Here is a 21,952-nt window from a genome sequence, read left to right as displayed (position 1 = left end):
AACAAACCTTCTAAAGTTTTTTTTTAATTTTATATATTTTTTACATCATTTTTCATGTTTGCACAATATATGCATTTTCATCTTGGTTATAGTCCCCGTACAATTTCCACCCCCTTTATTTTGACTGTAATTCCTCCAACCCCCACCCCCATAGTGTGCCTCTGGTTTATAGTTGGTTGTTGATTTTGATCTTTACTTTATCATAATTAGTCTTTTTCCTGGTCCCTTATTTAGGTTTTCTAAATTCCTGCTATGAGTGAGAACATCTGGTATTGTTCTTTTTCTTTCTGGCTTATTTCGCTGAGCATGATCCTTTCCAGCTCCATCCATGTTGCTGTGAATGGCATGAGTTTATCTTTTTTGATTGCTGAGTAATATTCCATTGTGTATATGTACCACATCCACTTGATCCAGCATCTATTTCTGGGCATTTGGGCTGTTTCCATAGCTTATCCATTGTAAATAGTGCTGCTATAAACATAGGGGTGCAGGTGCCCTTTTGAATGAATGTGTGTCCTTTGGGTAAATACCTAGGAGTGGAAAAAGCATCCTGCTGTTTATTCTAAGTCATGCTCCTAACTTTTGATGCTGCTAAAGTATTTCAGAGATATTAATCCTTTCTTTTCTATTTGTCTTAAGAATGTTAAGTACACAGAGGTTCCTTTTGAAAATTTATTTGTATTGAGATATAATTAACATGTTACCTTGTGTGAATTTTAAATTTTTATATATTGCAATATGATTACTAATGTGGCATTGGCAAACACCTCCATCCCCGTCACATAATTATCATTTCTTTCTTGTGGTGAGAACAATTACTATCTAATTTATTAGCAATACACATTTTCTGATAATCCTCAAGAAGCATTCTAGATATCACTTGGAGGATGGCCTTTGAGAAAGTAATATTTCATCTATCCAACCTGAGGGGCAAAGAGCCACAGTAACAGGGAAGGAGGGTTTCTCATCTCCTTGCTTTGCAAATGTGCACCCAGTCCTTAGCATCCTCAGAACGGGGAATTGGAAGTTCAGTACTGGTGTCTTAAGAGTAAAAATAACAGTATAACATGCAGATAAGACAGCAAGCAAGAAGCACAGAAAAGGCAACCACCATCGGGACGGGACTGCACTGCACGCCAAGCTGGCCTCACTATGGGGCCATGTATGAGGCGCCTCTGGCTGCCATCATGAGTACCCATAACACTCCCGCTCTTGCTGCAACAGTGACAAAGTACAACAGCCACTTTGTGTGAGATAAGACTCTTCAAGCTTTTAGGAGCTTTCCTCCCCCATGGGCTAACCAAGTGACAGTAGAGTCTACCCAAGTACCTTGCCCCTGGGATTAGCAACACAACTAGTGGTTTACTTTATCCTCAATTCCTTGTAACACACTCACACTATTTTCTTTTTTGCAGGCTGTTGATGATCTTAACAGAAAGGTCAAATACTGCCATTTCTGACTTTTTATCTCTTTTGCTTTGCTACAGGAATAAAGTATTAATATTTTCATTCTCCCTTTTTCATCAAGGTTTCATTATTTTTCCACTTATTTCTTTAAAAGTTTCCCCCACAATTCCCAGATACTCTAGGAATTTATCTTGTGCCAAATTAGAAATTACTGAAATGTCACATTCTCAAAAGCTATATTTAGGTTACATTGAGACTTGATGTACATGAGTAATGCAAACTTCTATAGTCTGGGTAAATTTAATTCTCCATGCTATAATTTCCTTTAGTATTCTAAGTGTAAAATCACAAAGGAAGGTCCAAATGCAATGCTTAATTTGTTCCACATTATGTGTTTCTCCTGATAAGTTTCTAATCCTTCCTTAAAAGTGAACTTATCAGAATACACCCATTTGCCATGCTGGGGAGAATGGCAGTGGTAGAAGGAATTCCAAGTCCAATCCGTCCGTTCTGGTGCCAGATAAAGCTTGCTGACAGAACCTCAACCACTATTTCAGGTTCCAAAATACACAAAAACTTTATTATCTAAAAATATCTAATGGTCACACATTACTGTTTAATTTTTAACTTACACTGATTTCAAATAGAGGTTATCAGAACACATTAGCCAAAGTACATGTCACTGAAAATGTACTGATCTGAAATTTTATGCCACTTGCATCTGAGTATTAAACAATTTGTAGAGTTTTTCTATGTTCCCCTTTTACTCACACTGGACACAGCTCTCCTAATCCAGGTCCTGCAAGCCCACCATGGTGTTGTTTCTGATACTGAAAAGCTGGTGAGTAAGTTGGGCTAAGTCCTAAGATATCAGTTTGACATTCCTTTAACTGTCAAGTAGTTAATGATCTAAAAATAAGCACTTTGGGAGTGCAAGATGTTCATGGAGTGTTTAATACATTCATTACATTTATATGTTTTCTAGACTTGGACTTTTTCAGATATGAGGTCTGGTGCGACCAGGAAGCTGTCTTGTGCTTGTTTGTCTCTTCAGTGCAGTGAGGAGTCTTTGGGAGTGGTGAGACCCTACACCTCAGAGTTACTTGAATGGCTGAAGATGGATCAGAACAGATGTGGAGGGTGCACCACACCACGGGGGGCTCATTTCCTGCCATGAATGGCAGGCCCAAGAGGAGACAGAAAAGTGTCAATTTATTTACCCACATTCATTCAGCCACACTGCTCACCCAATGCATGCTCTTTTTTCTTTATTAATTCTTAATCTCTTTTTTTAACATTATTTTCAAACATCTTGAGTAATACTTCCTAACTTCATGCTTTTTTTTAAGATGGAGGCTCTCATTCATTTTAGAATCTACATACAAAATAACATGAACACTCAAGAAATCTAAATGCCTATGGCAGAGAACAATAAAAAGAAATAGCAATTAAAGTCCTGCAGATTTCTTAAAATGATTCCTAAAGTAATGGTAAACCCACTTTAAAATCCCCCATCTTATTTGTCAGCAGTATTAATATTTCATTCAGGAGCATATTTCAGCATGAGAAGAAAACATGTAAACAACGATGGCTGCAAGTTTCCCTGAAGATCAAGAATACATCCTTTTATGAACAGAAAGCTCCTGAAATTCTAGCTGTAGGAGATATCCGGAATGGTGTGAAATAGTAAAACCCCATGTTCCAGAAAACAGGTACTCACCTATGTGCGTCTGGGCCATGACGTCGGCCAGCCTGTGGGCGGCGCCGCTGCCCCCGCTCTGGGTGGAGGAAGAGGAGGTTGTGGAGGTCGTGGAACCATGGATGGCCTGGCTGATCCAGTGCTCCATGTTGATGCTGCCCTGGCTGGAGGTGGGGGTCCCCTGAGAGTCCCCCTGCACTGAGCCTTCATCTTCTGAACCAGAGGAGGTATCTGTGTGAAGAGAGGGGACTCACTGTGCATCACAGCCAAGTTGCACAACTATCTCATGTCTCTCCATGGACCCTCTGCCCCACACACTGACCCTCCTACAACTTCTGCTTTGAACAGCCTTGAAAAGTTATACCTCTACAATTCAGCAAAATGAATTTTTCATTCAAAGTACCTTAAATAAACATACTACCAAAAGTTTACTTTGACATTACAATCTTGGACTAAGACATAGTCATCATTTTCCTCCACTCAACAGTTTGTGAACAAAGAAAATGTTTGTGTGAATATGCCATTTGAGAAGGTGAAGGGCAGCATTTTCTAAGAAATGTTGAAATGCATTTCAAAGCACGATTGTCTGCAGCCTTATCTATTCCTTAAGTGTTTCTCTGAGCCATAATGTATTTTTAAATTCAGTGTGAATGCAAGATAAACAAGGACCTCTCCAAAGGTTCAATCTCTGGTGAAAATGGTGAAGAAAGAGACACCTCTTCTCCCCCCACCCATACCCCCACACAGCCTTCTCCACCAATGGACACTGTCAACCATGGGCCTTCTCCCATGGGGAAGACAACAAAACTCCACCATGTTGTATATGACCAAACTAAATGTATGTATTTTGACATCACTCTTGTCTTATGTGATTTTCATTGTTTAGTTGATTTACTTTTCGGTGAAAATGTTTATATTAATATATCTTGGGTTCAGAAAAAGCATGTACAATGTTTTCATTAAAATCATTAGAAACATAGATTATTTAATGACATTTCAATAATTCAAGAATAAATTACTGGTGGACTTGTTATTTAAGCACCAATGAAAGAATGACATTTAGTATCCTACTGATAGATGAGCAGTTACATGAGATGCCAAGAAGGAAAAAATAATGTGAGAGTTCTGGGACATTTAATGAGGAGGAAAGTAATGATAGTTTTTAATCAAGACATGGGGTCTTTTAAAAAACATAACAAGTACCAATGATTGCAAAAAATACTTACACTATTATTTTATTATCATTGTAAATGACCCAGGCTGTGTGGAAATTTTTTTAAGTTTGTTGGAAACTTGTTAGAAAAGCAACAGTAATATTAGGAGCCTAACAAATTCATTGTCCCTTCCCTGTCTTTTAAAAGAATTTTAAACCTATAGACAGAATCATACACTCACTCATACACACACACACACACACACACACACAATCCACACATTTTATGTAGCTGGATTTAAGACTTTAAATCTTTTTTATTGTGGCAAACTACAGACAATGTGAAATCTTCCATTTTTTGTATTTTCAAAGACATTTGGACTTCTGAAGTTTTGGCCTCATCATGTATGCTATAAAGACATTTCTAAAAATGTAAAACATGTGAAAAGGCAAATACACAAATAATCACATTGTTTCATTTTAAAATCAAAATTGTTCACAGAAAGTGGCCCAGTGAAGTGTTCATCTCTTTGAATACTGCATAGTTGTAAAGATTTGGTCAAAAATACTTGTATTCTATTTGATATACAATGCATAGAACTAAAGTTTTCATCACATCATAAAGTTTGGCAAATTGTAACCATAACTTGAATAGTATTAAGTATATTAACTATGTTAACTTTTAAACAGTTCCCAGTCGTGTTTTCTGGCTCAGTATAAATAAGGAAAAAGAATAAGCAAGCAAATAAGCAAAAATGACTTCCTTTTTTCCTTTTTTACTAGAATATTATATTCTTCAGATGAAGAAACTTTGTTGGATTATCTACAAACAAACAAAAAAAAACCCCACACACAGCGATATACCTTAAATTTTGTCTTATAATATCCAGGGCTTTCACTTTTATTTATTTTCACTTTTATTTACTTGTTTATTTATTTAAAGATTTCTTTTATTTATTTATGCATATAAAAACTGGGGTCTGGGCCAGAGGTGCAGGGAGTGAGAGGATTCAACAGAGAGAGTGGGGAGCAGAACAGGTAGATCTACTGAAATACACTGCTGAGGGGACCAGCAGATGAGACAGTAGAGGTCTGCTGCGCCATGTGGGTTAGCTTCCTGGCCAGGGACCGAAATCTTGCCGCAGTGGCTGTATAGCCCTGAGACTTTAACCCCTGTGCCACCAGGGAGGCCCAGCTTTCACTTTTAAAGGAACATTCCATGTATCCCTGATTGACCCTCTCTAATTTGAAGTGTGCTCTCCCATTACCCCCACCACTTACAAACTCAAGAATTTCAAAATACTCCAGAAAGTGTTGTATGCATTAAACTATTCCTATTGCACCTTAAGTTTCTCCTGTGAACAAAAACAGTGGCCTTTAACACTATTAGAAGTTGTGTGGAAGGAAATTTAGACTGCAAAGAAGAGAGAGAAGTTACAACATGAAGTATGTTGGCACCAAAGTCATAGGAAAAACATCAAGTGAATTAGGTTCAGCTGTTCCTGTTTCTAATTGCTATCAGATAATTTAACTTTGTGTTTCACTTTGGTTTGAAGATTGTGAATACAGATTAAAATTATTTGGTCAGAGGAAGTAGAGAACTTAGTTATATAAAAGTGAAGATTAAATAAAAACAGTATCATCTACCAGAAATAGGATCAGATATCTCTTTCAAATATTTAGATCAGGGATTGCAGGAGAATGGACCAAATGGGCCCCATGCCTAATTTTGTAAATAAAGTCTTATTGGCACACAGCCAAGCCTGCTCAGCGATGTATCTCTGGAGCAATTTCTGTACAATGGCAGTAAGTAGCTGTCACAGATACCTGATATCCCACAGAGAACAGAATAATACCTATACTTTAAAGGCAAAGTTGGGTGACCCTGAATTTAGGTAACTGCCTGTATCTTTCAATTCTTTTGAGGATAACATTACAACATATTTACATTTTAAAGACCTGGGAATATGTATATAACGAAGTGTATGCAGAAGGAAAGTCAGTCAGAACTGTGGTGGGACAAACTCTTCTGTTTTGTTAGATGAAGAATTAAATGGAAAAAAAAGTTATAAGACTCTAAAAGTCTATTATATTTATGGGTCTTGATGAAAAGCTGAAAATACATATTTACACAGATATATATGTAATAATGTTACATTTCCTTCCAAGATCAATTTGGAGTATACAGACTGTTTCTGGACTTATGGGTCACAAAATCTGAATGACAGCACCATTATTTTGAAAGCTAGAAAGACTACAAGTGCTCGACTATAGTGGATTCACTCTAAGGGATGCTCATCACTTGACGGAGTATACAGTGGGTCTGCTGCTCACCTGGGGGTGTGTAGGCATCCATCGAGGTCTGTACAACCAAGGACCTGCGTTTGGAGGGCATGGGCACTGCCATCTTCCTCTCTTTGTGTTTAGCAAGCGCTGCCTGAACAGCTTCTGTGTGGACATCTGAAACAAGAAGCAGCTCAATTACCCCATTGTTCAAGGATATCCTGAAAGCCCATGCTTTTTCTCCATTCTCTTTGGTTCTGTGAAATCGCTGATCTTCCTGCAGAAACTGTCACAAATGGGTGGGTAAGGAAAGGAAGAGAAAGGAGTTTAAATCTGCTAGTTTAAAAGCACCAGTAAAAAGACATTCAAATTCTTTTACAGATTTTTAATTACTCATTTTATTACCAGAAAATCTGTATAACCAAATATTGGCTATCAATTGCCATGTGATTTTTCTTTTCTAAAGATGAATGGACCTCAATCTTCTGATATTTCTTCCTATGTCACATTTTCAAGCCTCAATTTGTTTCAATATTCTGTTAAGGGAGGTAGACAAACCTTACAGGTCAGTAGCAATGATATTAGCTATATCTTATCCAGCATCAGTTAAGGGCCAGTCACTGTGCTATGTCTTTTGAGTGTATTAACCCACTGTATAACAAGGGGGGGGTCTCACCAGGTGAGGGTTTTTTTTTTAAAGATTTATTTATTTATACAAGCATTTATTTATACAAGCACTGGGGTACAGGCCACAGGCACAGGAGGGTGAGAGAATCCACCAGAGACAGATCAGGGAGCAGAACAGGCAGAAAGACCAAAATACACTGCTGAGGGGAGCAACGGGCAAGACAGGAGAGGTCTGCCATGCCGTGTGGGAATCTCCCTGGCTGGCCGGGAATCGAACCAGCACTGCGGATGCTGCAAACAGCTTCACAGTGCTGCGCTCAACCCGCTGCGCCACCTGGGTGAAGGTTTTATAGGTAAACAATCTACGTCTGAGAGAGAAACACTGGGGAATAGTAAGTTGGGTGCCAGGACCACTCTGTCTGTATTCATAGTCCCCATAGGGCCCAAGAAGGGTGAGGAAATAGGGGGATGGAATGAGTCTATCATGAAGGCCTCCAGGTAGGCAAGGCCTATCACGGGTCCCGCAAACCCTTGCACCCTACTGTCAGGTCTTTTTGGATCCTGCTCATGATTAAAGAACTTCTAAGTCTGAGAGAGAAAACAAAGACGAGAAAACAACATCGTGTTGAAAGGTGGAATAGGGATGAGCCTTCTTGGGTTCTGACTGTTGCCACTGCAACTCTGTCCGCTCTGTCAGGGGCCATCCATGCTCCGTTCCACCAGTGTGACTTTGGTGGGTGTACTTTTTAATTCACTAGTAAAAGATGCACAAGGGAGCAGAGGTGGGGGTGGGGGGCACTGTGCACAGATGGTGAAGACAGAGTGGCAGCAAGGCATGAGGAGGCAGAGGTGGAATGGTAGGAAATATATGTCAGAGGACCACTGCCTTTGGTCAGAGATGGGGCAGGAAGAGGCAGCAGAGTCATGGCCAGCCCCATAGTTTTCATACCCTTGCTGCTTCAGTCCGAGCTCCCCTTGCAAGTTTCTAGGAAAATTCATTCTTACAGGATGTGGGATGTGGGGAGTGAGGGGAGTTGCCCAGCAGGGGCCTGGTCTGGCAACTGTGCTCACTCATTCGATAGTAATTAATTGAGCTCCTATTATGTACCTCCTTTCACGGAACTTATAGTCTGTTTAGGGATATGGCCAGACTGGCAATCTGATAGCAGAGCAGGATGTGACAAACCCTAGGATGGGAGTGTGTGGCCTATGTGTACAGATATGGGCATCTGGTCCTGGTGACCCTGGGGCAGGCCAGCAGGAGAAGCCTCAACAGGGAATGACCTGCACAGAGGACCTGGGCAACCAAGTGTACTCCAAATCCATCTGCTCATCAAGGAGTTGGGACAAGGTTTTGTCTGCACAGCAACTGACCTCATTCATTTTTCAAATCTTATAACCTTTACCCTCCCCTCAAGCCATCTCAGGCCAGCTGGCATCAGACATGAGGTTGAACTTCTGACAGATACCTCTCCACTGTCTCAGCTTTCTTCCTCTATTTTTATACTTCTGTAGTTGCAAGGACAACCTTTGACAGGGCCCCACTTTGGTCTTTGGCCTTTGAAACTGTTTTGAATGAAGATGATTAATGTCTCCATTCAACCACCAAATGAACTTGGATCAGATGCTATGCCAGACACTGATCTAGGCATAAATTATACTATCTTTACTTTATCATCATAGGCTCATCCCTGCTTAACCAACACTTTTAACTAATGCTTTTGTCCTTAATGAATGATATGGGGGATAAAATTTATAGTACCAATAAAATAAGTACACAGGAAACACAACAAAAAGTAATTAGCAAAAACAATAGTCTCTGCTGACTAAGAGGAGGTAGTCAGACTCAAATCCTGTGATGAAGAGATTACATGACTAACATGAAAGCATTTAGAACAGTGCCTCGTACTAAGCCAGCGCTCAACCAAGGCTGGCTGCTGCTGGGATTATGACTACTTAGAACCAACATCAGGTTTTGCAGTGTGTTTAGAGGCCACAGTTAAACACTAGTGTGCTAATCGACACTGTTGTGCATTTTCCAGAATTTCAAATCAACAGAATTGTGAGTCTTGGTTTCTTTAAGTTAGCACAAAACTAAGTTTCCTGGCTGCATCTGCAAAGTAGTGCCTTTTGCTTTTTTGATCCTGCCTTGTTTGATCCACTCGGCTTTTCCACATAAATCCTGTGAGTAATGTTAAGTCCCCAATAAGACCCTGGGGGATATTCAATAGAATTGAATATAGATTAGGAGAGCTGACATTTCCATAGGAACATATCATACCATATCCACTCATTTTGGCCTTGTTCAATGTGATTCATATAAAATTTTATAGTTTTACCATTAAAGTATTACATACCTTGTTAAATTTGCATTAGGTTCCTCATGAAGTTTTTATTGCTACTGTAATAGAGCTTTTCTTTTTAAATGACATTTGTTGTTAGTGTATAGAAATATGATTAAATTTTGTTTGTTCAGATTCTATCAAGCCATTATGCTAAACATTCATTACCTCTAATAGTTAATACACAGATTAGTTGGAGGTTTCTCTGTAGATAATGTCTTAAAATTTCCCTTTTTCATAGGTCTTTGTCTCCCTTATTGATACATACCCTGGTCCTAGAATGAGTTGGGAAGGTATCTTTTTTTCTCTTTCCATCTCTGAAATTGTATGGAATCAAACATTTCTTCAAAATTGGGCAAACTTTAATATAAAAAGGTCTGAGGCTGATCTGTTTCTTTCTGATAGGGTTTTAGCTACTGCTTTCATTTATTTAATGGCTATAAGATTATCAAGGCTTCCACTTCTTCAGTTTTAAAGTTAGGAACTTGTAAGTTCCATTATTGTTCTTATAGTTTCTTTGAACAAGTATTTATTACATTAAAATTAGAAAAATGAAATATTTTGCTTCATCAATTTATTCCTTATCTAACATTCTTTTTTCTTCATATATACCTTTGTCTCTGACTTTTCCACTTTCAGCTATAGTGGTGATTTCATTCTTCTTTTCTGTGAAGTACATTTGATTTTTATCATTGTCTTTGGATTCTTTCCTAGAGTTTCCACCACCTCCTTACATTATCTATCTGATTTGGGGCAACAGTTTGCCCAGTGACCTCAGTTCTTTGATGGATCTAAAAGGAGTTGATTTTTTTCTTGTTGTAAGGATGGATGTGATGACTCCCATGCTTCACTGTATGTTGGAGTGGAAACCATACTAATAACCTCTATCCCATTTAATTATCTCTATTATTTCCTCATGTCTCCTTTTTATAAACTTACTCAACTTAACATTTCTAACATCTTAAGTTAAGTCCTCCTTCTTCAATTTCTACAAACTCTTCTTAGCCCATATAAACATTTTAGGCTATCAATTTCCAAATACAATTTCACTATATCCCATAAATTTTGATGAATCTTTTTTTTCACCTGAAATACAACTGCCTCTTAACAAGTCCCTACTTTCATCAGGAACCCATGCCAATCTGACCAATCTATCCTATATTTCTTCTTGTTCCACTGATATTTCTAAAAATGAAAATCTGACTGTCATTTCCTCTGTTTAAATGACTAAGCACAGATACCAAGTTTATGTTCATCTCACTAGATTTGGACAATCTGGCCTTTATGATCTGTCCTCAATCTTTTATGCATCTTCCTTCTTATCTCCTATTTAAAACAACTGGCCCTATAATAGCACAATGAGACAGAACTTTCTCCTACAATGTGATTTTCCATATTTGCACTGACCATTATAGAAGCCACTTGCCTTCAAATGTGCCTAGTGAAGCAGGGGAACGTAATTTTAAATTAAATTAAATTTTAATGAATTTAAAATTTAAAAGGTCCCACGTGGATTTTGGCTGCCATTTTGGACACAGCTGCATACAGATGTTCTTCACAGGAGAGGCTTAGTTGAGGATATAGTCTAATATAGTTTATTCTTCTCTGTTAGTCCACCATAGTCTACTTTAATGAAATATGCTATTCCCTATACCAAACAAATGAAAAAAATAGTTGTTCAGAGAGAACAGAGGTCATACAGTTGGGAGCCCCTTATAGTCAGTAAATTCAAGTAGACTGGAAAAACACAAACTTTCTCAATTTAGACAACAAACTTGTGAGCATCAAGGAAGAACTTACTTCAGGGTATACTTCCTGAAAGTAAACACAAAGTCATCTATATTTTTGATCCACAGTAGATAGTAGAGCGCTCAGTATACAAAATTATTGCATATTTGTTAAATGAACAAAAATTAGGTTATAAGCCCTTATTCCCAGAAACTCAATATTGCTATGTATCAGACATTAAACTGTCATCAGAATAAAATCATCACCAGGGATGGGCTCAGATGTAGATGTTTTTAGTTAGTATTCTCTCGCAATTTCTAAAAAACGAATTGTGTTTATGGAAATCTAATGGCAACGGTTCTCAAACTCATTGAATCAAAGAATGCTGTAAACTCTTAAATATTGTTGAAAACCTTTAAAAGCTTTTTCTTATAGGGTTCATACTTTGATATCTACTGTATTAGAAAGTAAACTGAAAAACTTTCAAACATAAGATTTCACAGTTACAGATTCAACTGGTTGCCAGACAACAACGTCACAAGTCAGGCAGCCTATGGAAACACCCAATGTACATTTGTGAAACAGAAGAGCTGAACAATGTATTAGTACTACTCTGAACCTAGCCCAACCTCACAGACATCTCAGAAAGGGTCTCAAGTCCCCGAATTACATCCTCAAGGAAGTAGATGCCCACGACAGTTTATCTGCAGTGAAGGCATTAAGCACTGGGCTCCTGCTCCTGTCTGTGAGATGCACAAAACAGGTGAAGCAGTTTTTAAAACTGCAGTTTTTAAAACTGCTTCGAAGCTCATAAGATCACAAGACAATTTTAAACATATTATGAAATTGTATGCTACATTGTAGTTTTAATATTCCTCCTTGTCAAAGTGGACTTGATTGGCATGGAAAACATATAAACATCAAGATTTTATTTTCCAGGGTTTTGGGATGAGGGAAAAGAGTATTAAAAATAGCTAGAATTTTTTGAGAGGCTGATTTAAACTTTATTAAGTAGAAGAAACAAAGTACTGAATATAGAGTTTAACATCTTCAGGGTACTCAGCAAATGCCTGTTCATTCATGCAATTTCCAAATCAAATTTAGGGTTCCAAGGAGAGTTATATAAAAAGAAGACAGATGAATGCTATTATAAAAATTCCAGTAAGAGCTCATTACAACACAAGGCCATGGGTTCAGAAATGAAATGGAAAAATAGAGCCAGGAGAGATTAAATTTGAGGCTATATGGTTGACTAGATTGATTGTTAATTAGGTCAATTATCTAAGAGATAATAGAATTACTTCTTGGCTGATATAATTTGGTCATTGAAGCAACCAAAGTAACTCTACTGCAAGTTAAGTGGTCACCGAATTTTAGAAAGCAAAATCTCCTGAGGACCACACAACTTTCTTTCATGCTGGCTCAAGAGAAAGCCTTGTACCTGACTATAGATAAAAATAAGCTCTTAAGCTTTCATGCCACATTTCAAAAACAATATGTGAGCATATAGTCAAAGAGAAAGTAGCTAATAGTATATCAATAAAGTATCTAAATTAAGAAAATGCATGACTAGATAATTTTAATGGCAGGCAATATGTGAGAATAAGGTGCTAAGTGAAACTACCAAACAAGTCCTAATAATGACATATAGAGCCTCATTAATTTTTCTTTTTTTATTTATACACTAAATTACAGTTTTATTTTTTTAAATAATAAATTTTATTTTTATATTCCCCCATACAATTGCAAACCCCCCATTCTGACCCCAATCCCTCCCCTCCCAGCCCCCACCCCCCAAAAAGTGTCTCTGGTTCATAGATTTTTGTTGATTTTGATTTTCACTTTCTTATAGTTATTCATTTTCCTGGTCCCTTATTTTAAGTTTTCTAGATTCCTGCTATGAGTGAGACCATCCGTATTTTTCTTTTTCTTTTTGGCTTATTTCGCTGAGCATGAACCCTTCCAGCGCCATCCATGTTGCTGCAAATTGCATGTGCTTATCTTTTTTGAATGCTGAGTAATATTCCACGGTATATATGTACCACATCTTCTTGATCCAGTCATCTATTTTTGGGCATTTGGGCTGTTTCCAAAGCTTAGCTATTGTAAATAGTGCTGCTATAAACACAGGGGTGCAGGTGTTCTTTGGAATTGATGTTTCTGTGTCCTTTGGGTAAATACCTAGGAGTGGAATTGCTGGATCATATGGAAGCTCTATGTTTAGTAGGTCCAGAAATCTCCACACAGTTCTCCATAGTGGTTGGACCAGTTTGCACTCCCACCAACAGTGCAGAAGAGTTCCTTTTTCTCCACAACCTCGCCAACATTTGCTGTTGCTAGTTTTTTTAATATGTGCCCTTCTCACTGGTGTAAGATGGTATCTCATGGTAGTTTTGATTTGCATTTCCCTGATTACAAGTGATGTTGAACATTTTTTCATATGTCTGTTGAGAGCCTCATTAATTTTTCTTTAGGGTTACTGCCATAACATGTGGGGACAGGGGTGGCACCCAGCATTGGTTATAGAAAATGAGACCGGAAGAAGATTTCACATACATCTGGAAGGGTCCGATGGATATGCTTATTTCATGTGTAAATTAAGCAATCATTATTTATTCAAATTGGAGAGGACTACAAATTTTTAAAAACAGTATACATGTAATAGTGTTTTCTACATTTTACGTGACACTTCAAGGAATGTCTGCATCATAGTTCATAGTATTCTCTACATAGCGAGTACCTGAGGTAAATTCCACTGTCTTTAACCTATGAAATGGAACCTTAATTTTCTAAAGGCAGAATCTGAGACCATCATGCATACAGTTGCACAAACTGGATACCAGGAGTCACCCTTGATTCTTTCTCTTGGGCACCCCTAGATCAACACCTTCTTAAGGTTCCTATTGCTGTTATCTTCTAAACATATCCCATGTCTCACTCATCTCCTAAATACTCAGGTATTCAGCGTCTTTCTAATTGCTTTACTTCTAAGCCACAATACTCTCAAAATAATATTGAAATGTTAAATCTGTTTATCATGCCTTTGCCTAAAATCTTCACATGATACCTTATCATCTTCAGAATAAATGTCAAATTCTTAAGCATGATATACAAGATACCTTAAAATCTGGACCATTTTACCTAATATTCCCAAATGTGCTTTGCTCCATGCTGCCTCATCTTTCCCCCCTTCAAAGACTATTACATAGGAAGTATTTTAGTTGTTTGGTGCATATGAATAAACAAAACAAAACAAATATTCTCGCCTTTGTGGAGCTCACATTCTTATGGTAGATAAATAGATGATTGATAGAGTTTGGATCAATCATCAGTTTGGATCAGTAAGTAATAGGCACAGAGATGATAGGTATATTGGTGAAGAGAATAGAAAGATGATTAATAATTCACTAAACAGATGATTGATATAGGTAGTTAGGCAGATGAAGAAAGATGGCTGGCTGAATAAACAGAACATTGACACAGGCAGATAGGTGAATAATAACTATGTAAATAGATACTGGATGGATGGATGGATGGATGGATGGATGGATGGATGGATAGATGGATGGATGGAAAGGTAGATTTAGAAAGAATGCCAGGAGGTGATAATTACAATAGAAACAAATAAGTTCATCAAGCTGCTCAGTACTGGGCACTCATATGGAGTTGGGATTGTACTGTTCAATGCAGGGTCCAAGCTATACTTTAAGCTTAGGCGTGGAACCCAAAACTCAGCCTCCATTCTTCCCCTGAGCCACTGCTTTCATGCTGCGTTTTCTCCAACATTGTCCCTTTACATCTTTGTGCATGTGCCTACCTGTGTATGTCTACTATATTTGTGACTGTATACCCATGTGTGTGTCTCTATCTGCATGTGTCCACTGTATGTGTGACTATGTGTCTGTCTACTGTGTGTGATTGTGTATGTGCATATATAAACTATTAGAATTAATGATTTGAAGAATATAAGCGGGCCTCCCTAGTGGCACAGGTGGTTGAGAGCCACACTGTGGAGCTGTCCGCAGCCTCTGCAGCGCAGATTCAATCCTGGCCGGCCAGCGAGAATCCCACATGGTGCAATGGACCTCTCTTGTCTCCCTGCTGCTCCCCTCAGCAGTGTGTTTCAGTCAGTCTGCCTGTTCTGCTCCCCACTCTGTCTGTGGTAGATCCTCTCCCCGCCCCCACACATCTGGTCTGTACCCCAGTTCTTGTATAAATAAATAAATCTAAAAAAAAAAAAAAAGAATTTCAGACAAGGAAGTTAAAGGAAACAACTCAATGACTTGATGGTACATATGCATGCCTCTAATGTCCCAAATATTTGAAAGGTTCTTTAAGATGCCAGAATGAAGAAAATAAGCTCTTGATACATGCTGAGTAAAATAGCTTTGAAAAAACACAGTGGATTTGAGAACACACTCCTGCCTTATTCTATCCCCACATATTCTCCTCCTGACAGAAGAAGCAAGGCTGTGCTCTGCTTTTTCTACCTTTTCGAGTCCATTCTCTCTGCTTGTGCGTATGATGGCTGCTGGGCATAACATCTTTCTACTCCCTCTTCCTTTAGAGGATCAGTTAGGGAGACCACTAGGGGAAATGGTGGTGGTTTATCATGTAAGTTCCTATTAATGGAAAGATTCATAGAACACAATGCTGATAGGCTCATAGGGTTGACCCACCCAAATGCTGGTGTGAATTACCTCAGCTTCATCTTCTACAACATGAACTAAGACAAAACCTAAGAAAGTATTCTCTAAAGTACAAAGTGACTTATACATGTTCTAATTCAGATCCTACATCAGCAGTCCATGTGACCCAGCAACAATACTTACCAATAGTTTTCTTTTAAACATCATAGTTAGGGGAAAAGAAAAGAGCAACTTTAATCTGGATGTTGGAAAAAATCTGTCAAAAAGTTATGAAAATATCAATTTCAATGCACATTTTCTCATGCCAAATTACTGAAAGAAATTTAAGCCAGTCCAATCCAGATGACGAGTGTAATAAAACAAAGTTACCAAGATAGCATCACAAAACATAGAGGAAATATAAACATGGATCACCGGAAATACTCAATATTTTTGTTTCTGTTTGGAAAACTGTATTTGATTAAAATAATTATTGAGGCTTAAAAAAAAGAAAAAAAATCATTCTAGCAAAGATTATAAAAAGTAAAAGCAAACTATTCTTCAATGACACCTAAAAATAAATGAACAAACTTGGGCTCGCTACTACTTTTTGAATTACTATGAAATTCTAAATAATAGACAATACTGCCTTTGAAAATGTAAGAAGAGTTTCTTGCTGAATTTTCATGTTTACTGCAGAGGGAATTTTTGTGTGGAAGGCAGGATGTTATCACCTGTGGCTCAAGAATATGTACATTAGCTGCAATTCTCCCCACATGGCTCTTCAGACCCACACCAAAGGTGCAGCTCACCACTGCCAGCCTCTACAGGGTCACTGAACCTCAGTCTGCCTTTGGGGACTTACCTGACCGATAGCGCTCATCTCGTGACCCTGAGGACCTTCGGCGGTGATAGCGAGAGGAAGAGGAGGGAGTGACTGGAGCACGGCGCTCTGGAGGCAAAGCTTGATCCACCCCTGGGTTAGGAAGACAAAAAGTGGAATGAGGCTTCAGTAGGCAGCTGGGGCTCTTTACTCTAGAGCAACACATTTGGTGGAATAAATCCCTGACTCACTGCTTTCCTTTCAGCACAGCTAGAGGCATGGTAGAGCTTGGTATGAGGGTGCAGGCACACGAGGGGAGAGTTAAGGACAGGACTGGGAGTGGGCGGTCAAATGGGGGAGCATGATTGGGAGCCAGGGACATCTTGGCTGTAGAACAGCAAAAGGAGTATCATCCTGGGGTGGGGAGATTCAGGGTGCCACAGTGCAGCCTTTAGAAAGCCCAGCACAGGCTCCCTCACATCACACCATTCATCTATCATGTCATGGGAAAACATGCCAAATAAACAACAAACAAGAAGTAGAAATCTTCAGCGTTCTGATCAGAAAAATGGAGCCCAAGACAGACTCAAGTCATGATCTTCTTTACACAGAAACAGTGACTCAATTCTCCAGAAAATTTAAAAATTAAAAGGACATTTATCATTAAAGTTAAACTTTAAAAAATAAACTTTTAAAAATAAATCTGAGTTATTTAATAATATTGACTATGTTTCCAACTTTATTCAAAGTTTGTAACTTAAATGTTATACCACTTGATAATAATTGAACAAAATGATTTTCAACATAGCTTTGAAGAATTATCAAAAATATTAACCTGCTAAGGAAAAAATGACTCTATGGGCATTGTTCAAAAGCTGACCGAAACCTGCCAACTGTGACTATCTATTCTAATTCAGATAAAATAAAGTCCAAGAAAGGTAAATTATTACATTTCAGACATACACAAATGCTGGCATTACTAATCAATAACTGCTGCTTCTTGAGAAAAGGATCAGTAATATTTGATAGAAAGTAAATCAGACAATAATTTTAACAAAAAAAGTTCAGTCTCTAGTTTTCAGTGGTGAACTCTATGACAATGAATCATTGCATTTAAGGTCCCTCTTTTTCTGGTGATTTCTGCACCTCAATTTTGATGGCCTGTTGTGGATCCCACACAATAAGCTACTGTATTAGAAGTATGAAAAGATAACTAAGCTGTAGCCACTTTCTCTAGGAGTTCTTCACACTAAAATATATATTGGCATCATTAGTAACAATTCTTGATGACTGAAGAGCTACTAAATCTCTTCTGTACAAACCATTTTTTAAAAAGCTCTTGAAACTACTTTGTACTCTCATCAAGCAGATGTACAGAATTGCAGCTACTGAAATTAAATCAAAGAATACTGTGGTAAATATTACAGTGAATATAATAGCTATTGGTATTGACGTTCATGCTTATCAGTGAGGGCTTATAATCCCAGTTCTAATGGTAAATGGTAGATAACAATTATCTAACGGCTTCTCCTTACACCCCTGCAGCTACTACGACACCAGACTAGGATTCTGAGTCAGCAGTATGCTCCCTGTACCTTCCTATCGAACACTGCTATTATTCTGGAGTTAATGTTTCTATCTTTTGGTTTCCTTATTTGTGTTTTCAATGTGCCTATTGCTAATCCATTTCAAAATACCTAACAGAATGGAAAAACTCTTCCCAATACTTTCTTCCCTAGTTAACATGGCCAGATTGCAACCATTTTTCTTCTAGGTTTCTTTCGCTTAGCAGCCTCTCCTGCCGTAATCCTGGAATAAAATCCATGTGGATCCCTTTATACAGGGACTTGCTTTTGTTTGGAACTCTGGGGGAAGATTACTTTTACCAATTGCCTTTCATATCACTAATGTTGTTAGGAAGTTAAATGTCCTTTGGGAAGTTAAATGTCCTTTGGATGCTATAATTCTTATGTAAAATGTTTATTTTCTTTTCCCCTCTATCAACTTTTACAATCTTATTTCTATGAAGTTGCTGCATGCTGGATTTTTTCTTCCTATGGTAGGGGCATCATCAGATCTGTTTCCAGTAGGTTTTTCATCTGGGCAGTTTCACTGCTCACAGAAGAGAGCGCCTTTCAGCTGCCACGTGACTCTGCATGGGGTGTCTGTCCTTTGGGGCTGGAGCTAATCCCACTGTGCAGCATGTATGTTCTGATTTATGCCACTGTGCTCAGTGCTGCCTGGTGTCCCTAAGTCTGGATATTCCATCCTTCATCTCTCTCACCCCAGCTCTGCCCCAGCCAGAACATCTCCTAAATATTAGGTATTCAGGTCAGCAAGGGTTGTGAGTCTCTAGAACTGAGAAGGGATTACAGATAAAACTCAGAGAGAGGAAGGTGAAGTAGGATGAAGGTGAGGAAGGAGGGAAGGAAGAAAACAAGTGCTCTTCCTTTCCAGGAGACCTCTTACCTCACCATGTCCATACCCCTGGGACCCTGCTCTGTGCCACCCTATACTTCACCCTCAAGTTAGAAAGTCATCAGACTCAGTGCTGGCTTTGCCTGGCCCTCAGAGCTGCCTGCCAATCCCAGCTGGCAGCTCACCACCCAGACTTCCAGGCTCACCCTAATGCAATCCAAGCAGGTTCTGATTCTCCTCTTTCTGCATTTTCTTGACCAGAGAACAAGGCCCCAGATACCTTCACCTAACTTCAGTCTCCCTCTAAAATCACTCACACCCACTTTCCTCCTAGTCAATCTTCACTATGCCTCTAGAGTCCAGTCAACATAAATATTCATTATTCCCATGCATCTACCCCACCTGATGACACTTTCATTCCTTTAAACACTTTCCTTGCTAGAGGGAAAACTATGTTTAAGCCCCAAGGGAGAGAAAGCAGAGAAATAAGCATTTCTATTAGAACTTCAATCAATTACTTCCAACACATGATTAAAAAAGATTTCCCAAAGGAAATTCCTAATGATATGGCTCTGTCAACTAAACAACAATCAAATTCAGAATATTAAATAAAAGTAGTGATGTCATTAATGCTACAGTAAAGCAGATGCTAAAATCCAACAATCCTCATATAAACCTCTTAATATGAGGAAGATGGGGCAGTGGCCCATCACTCTGACACAGGGTACGCTGCCCCCAAGAGGCCTGCAATTAGAAAAGGCTCCTGTTATTCAGGATGCTAATGTGGTAGAGAACAGTCAGAATTTCTATGTTTAGGTAGTAAGAGAAATGCATTCAAAATCTTAGACTTCAATAAAATTTTAAAATAAATCAGGAATTGAGAATTTCCTATATCAAAAAGTCCAGAATCAACAAGTGTTGGTGAGGATATAGTGAAAAAGGAATCCTTGTACACTGTTGGTGGGTATGTAGACTGGTCAGCTCTTATGAAAAACAGTATGAAAGTTTCTCAAAATATTAAAAATGGATTGACTATCTGACCCATAATTTCACTCCTAGGTATCTACCTAAAGGATACAAAATCACTAATTAAAAGGAATACATGGACTCTTGTGTTCACTGCAGCACTATTTACAATAATCAAATTATGGAAACAACCTACGTGTCCTAGGACAGATGCGTGGATTAGAAAAATGTGACATATATACACAATGGAATACCACTCAGCTGTAATAAAAGTTGAAATCATGCCATTTGTGATAACATGGATGGAACCGGAGGGGATTATGCTAAGTGAAATAAGTCAGAAGGGGATAGACAAATATTGGATGGTGTCACTTACATGTGGAATACAGAGAAACAAAACAAAGTGTCAGACAAAGCCAAACCAATAACAAACTGTAGAAAAATGACAGTGAAATTGAGGCTAGCATAGGGGATAGGTGGAAATACAGTGGGGAGGAGCAGCAATGGACTACGTGGGGGGACTGTGGGTGCCGTGGTAGTGGGTGTGGTGCGGTGACATGCATCTGAGGACGTGTCACCCTACGCCTCTGAATCACATGCAATGCTGTTACCTCACTGGTAAACCAATGTTTCTTCAATTAAAAAATAAATAAAAGAAATTTAAAACAGTAATAAAAAAAAACCAAGAAAGATATGATTTAAATTAGAAAGTATATGGGATTTAAACTGAGAAGATCTTGGCCCAAACTCTGGTCTTATTCTTACTAATTGTGTAGTGGGATGATCATTTGGCCTCTAGAGAGCAGTTTTCATATATGTTGGGGGTGAGGATGTGGACACAGCCTTTGGGGCTTGCAGACATTGACAGGGTACATGGAAGTACAGACATGATCAGGGGCCACATAGCATGCAGACATGGGCAGGGGGTAGAAATGACATCTGTCCACAGTTTGGTAAGCTATTCCTGAAATAGGGTGCTGTGATGATAGGGGTGGGACCTGCCCCAACCTGAGGGTTAGAGAGAAATTTTTACAGAAGTGACATGTGGGTTGAGCTCTTAATGGAAAAAAGGCCAAGTCTCACATGGAGAGCAGCATGAACACGGCAGGAGGTTTGGCAGGAAGGCTCAGGTCCGGAAGGGAAGGGCAGCTGGTGCAGATGCATCTTCGCTCCTGTATAGGGTCATGTAATTTCCAGAAGAAATAAAAGCAGCCAGATAAATCCACACTGACCAAGAACTTCTCTGCAGTGGACTCTTCACCTGGACCCCATGGCAATTCCCAGGGAGCAGCAAGGACATCCAGACTGCTGACTCACCAAGATGCTCTACACTATTAGGTGACCGTGACTCCTGGTAATTGAGCCTGAAGCCATCCTGCCGGGCTGTATGAAAATATACATACAGCTATGAAAAGGGGCTCCATTTGTGAAAGATGAGTTTTACTATTCATGGTAACATAAGATCTTTACTACCTTCCTTCCTGTCACGAGAGCTGTGAAGACTCAATCATAGAAACTGCCACAGCTTATAAAGAATGCCTTGGAGAGAATGGCTTCATTTTCTATTTTAACAAGTTTTATCAGGTTTAGAGATTAATGAAAGATGATCCTGAAAGAGACACTAAGAGAATCAAAAAACTGGAGGGCTGGTACCAAATGAGTAACTCTCCCAAGTAGTATTCTTGCCGTGAAAATGATCCAACAATTCTCTCCGACCCCTCCCCTCATTAAATATATAATTTTCATTTTTATTTCTAGCCACATTTTTTTCTCACCAAGATTTAGGTGAGTGTTCAACACCGCCCTCATCAAGACAACGTGTCTCAAGGGCACCCAAGTCACGCCAGCTAATCTGTGCCAGTCACTTGTGCACTGGGC

At 38.7% G+C, this 21,952-nt stretch overlaps 1 protein-coding gene across 2 annotated transcripts in view; it reads right to left on the bottom strand.

Moving 5' to 3' along the window:
- Positions 1-21,952, bottom strand: part of DIP2C (disco interacting protein 2 homolog C) — a gene marked incomplete at both ends in the record, with an annotated part of 341,031 nt that overhangs the window by 115,745 nt on the left and 203,334 nt on the right. For both annotated transcript variants that reach the window (XM_084253747.1, XM_084253748.1), the window contains 3 exons: positions 3,128-3,337; positions 6,594-6,719; positions 16,733-16,843. In XM_084253747.1, coding sequence (XP_084109873.1) covers positions 3,128-3,337; positions 6,594-6,719; positions 16,733-16,843 — 447 coding nt within the window. The remainder of the gene's footprint in view (positions 1-3,127; positions 3,338-6,593; positions 6,720-16,732; positions 16,844-21,952) is intronic.

The sequence above is a fragment of the Talpa europaea genome, assembly GCF_964194135.1.
Source record: "Talpa europaea genome assembly, chromosome: 14".
NCBI classification, from domain to species: Eukaryota; Metazoa; Chordata; class Mammalia; order Eulipotyphla; family Talpidae; genus Talpa; species Talpa europaea.
Note: the sequence above shows the minus strand (reverse complement) of the source record. Positions and strands in the feature narration are given on the sequence as shown.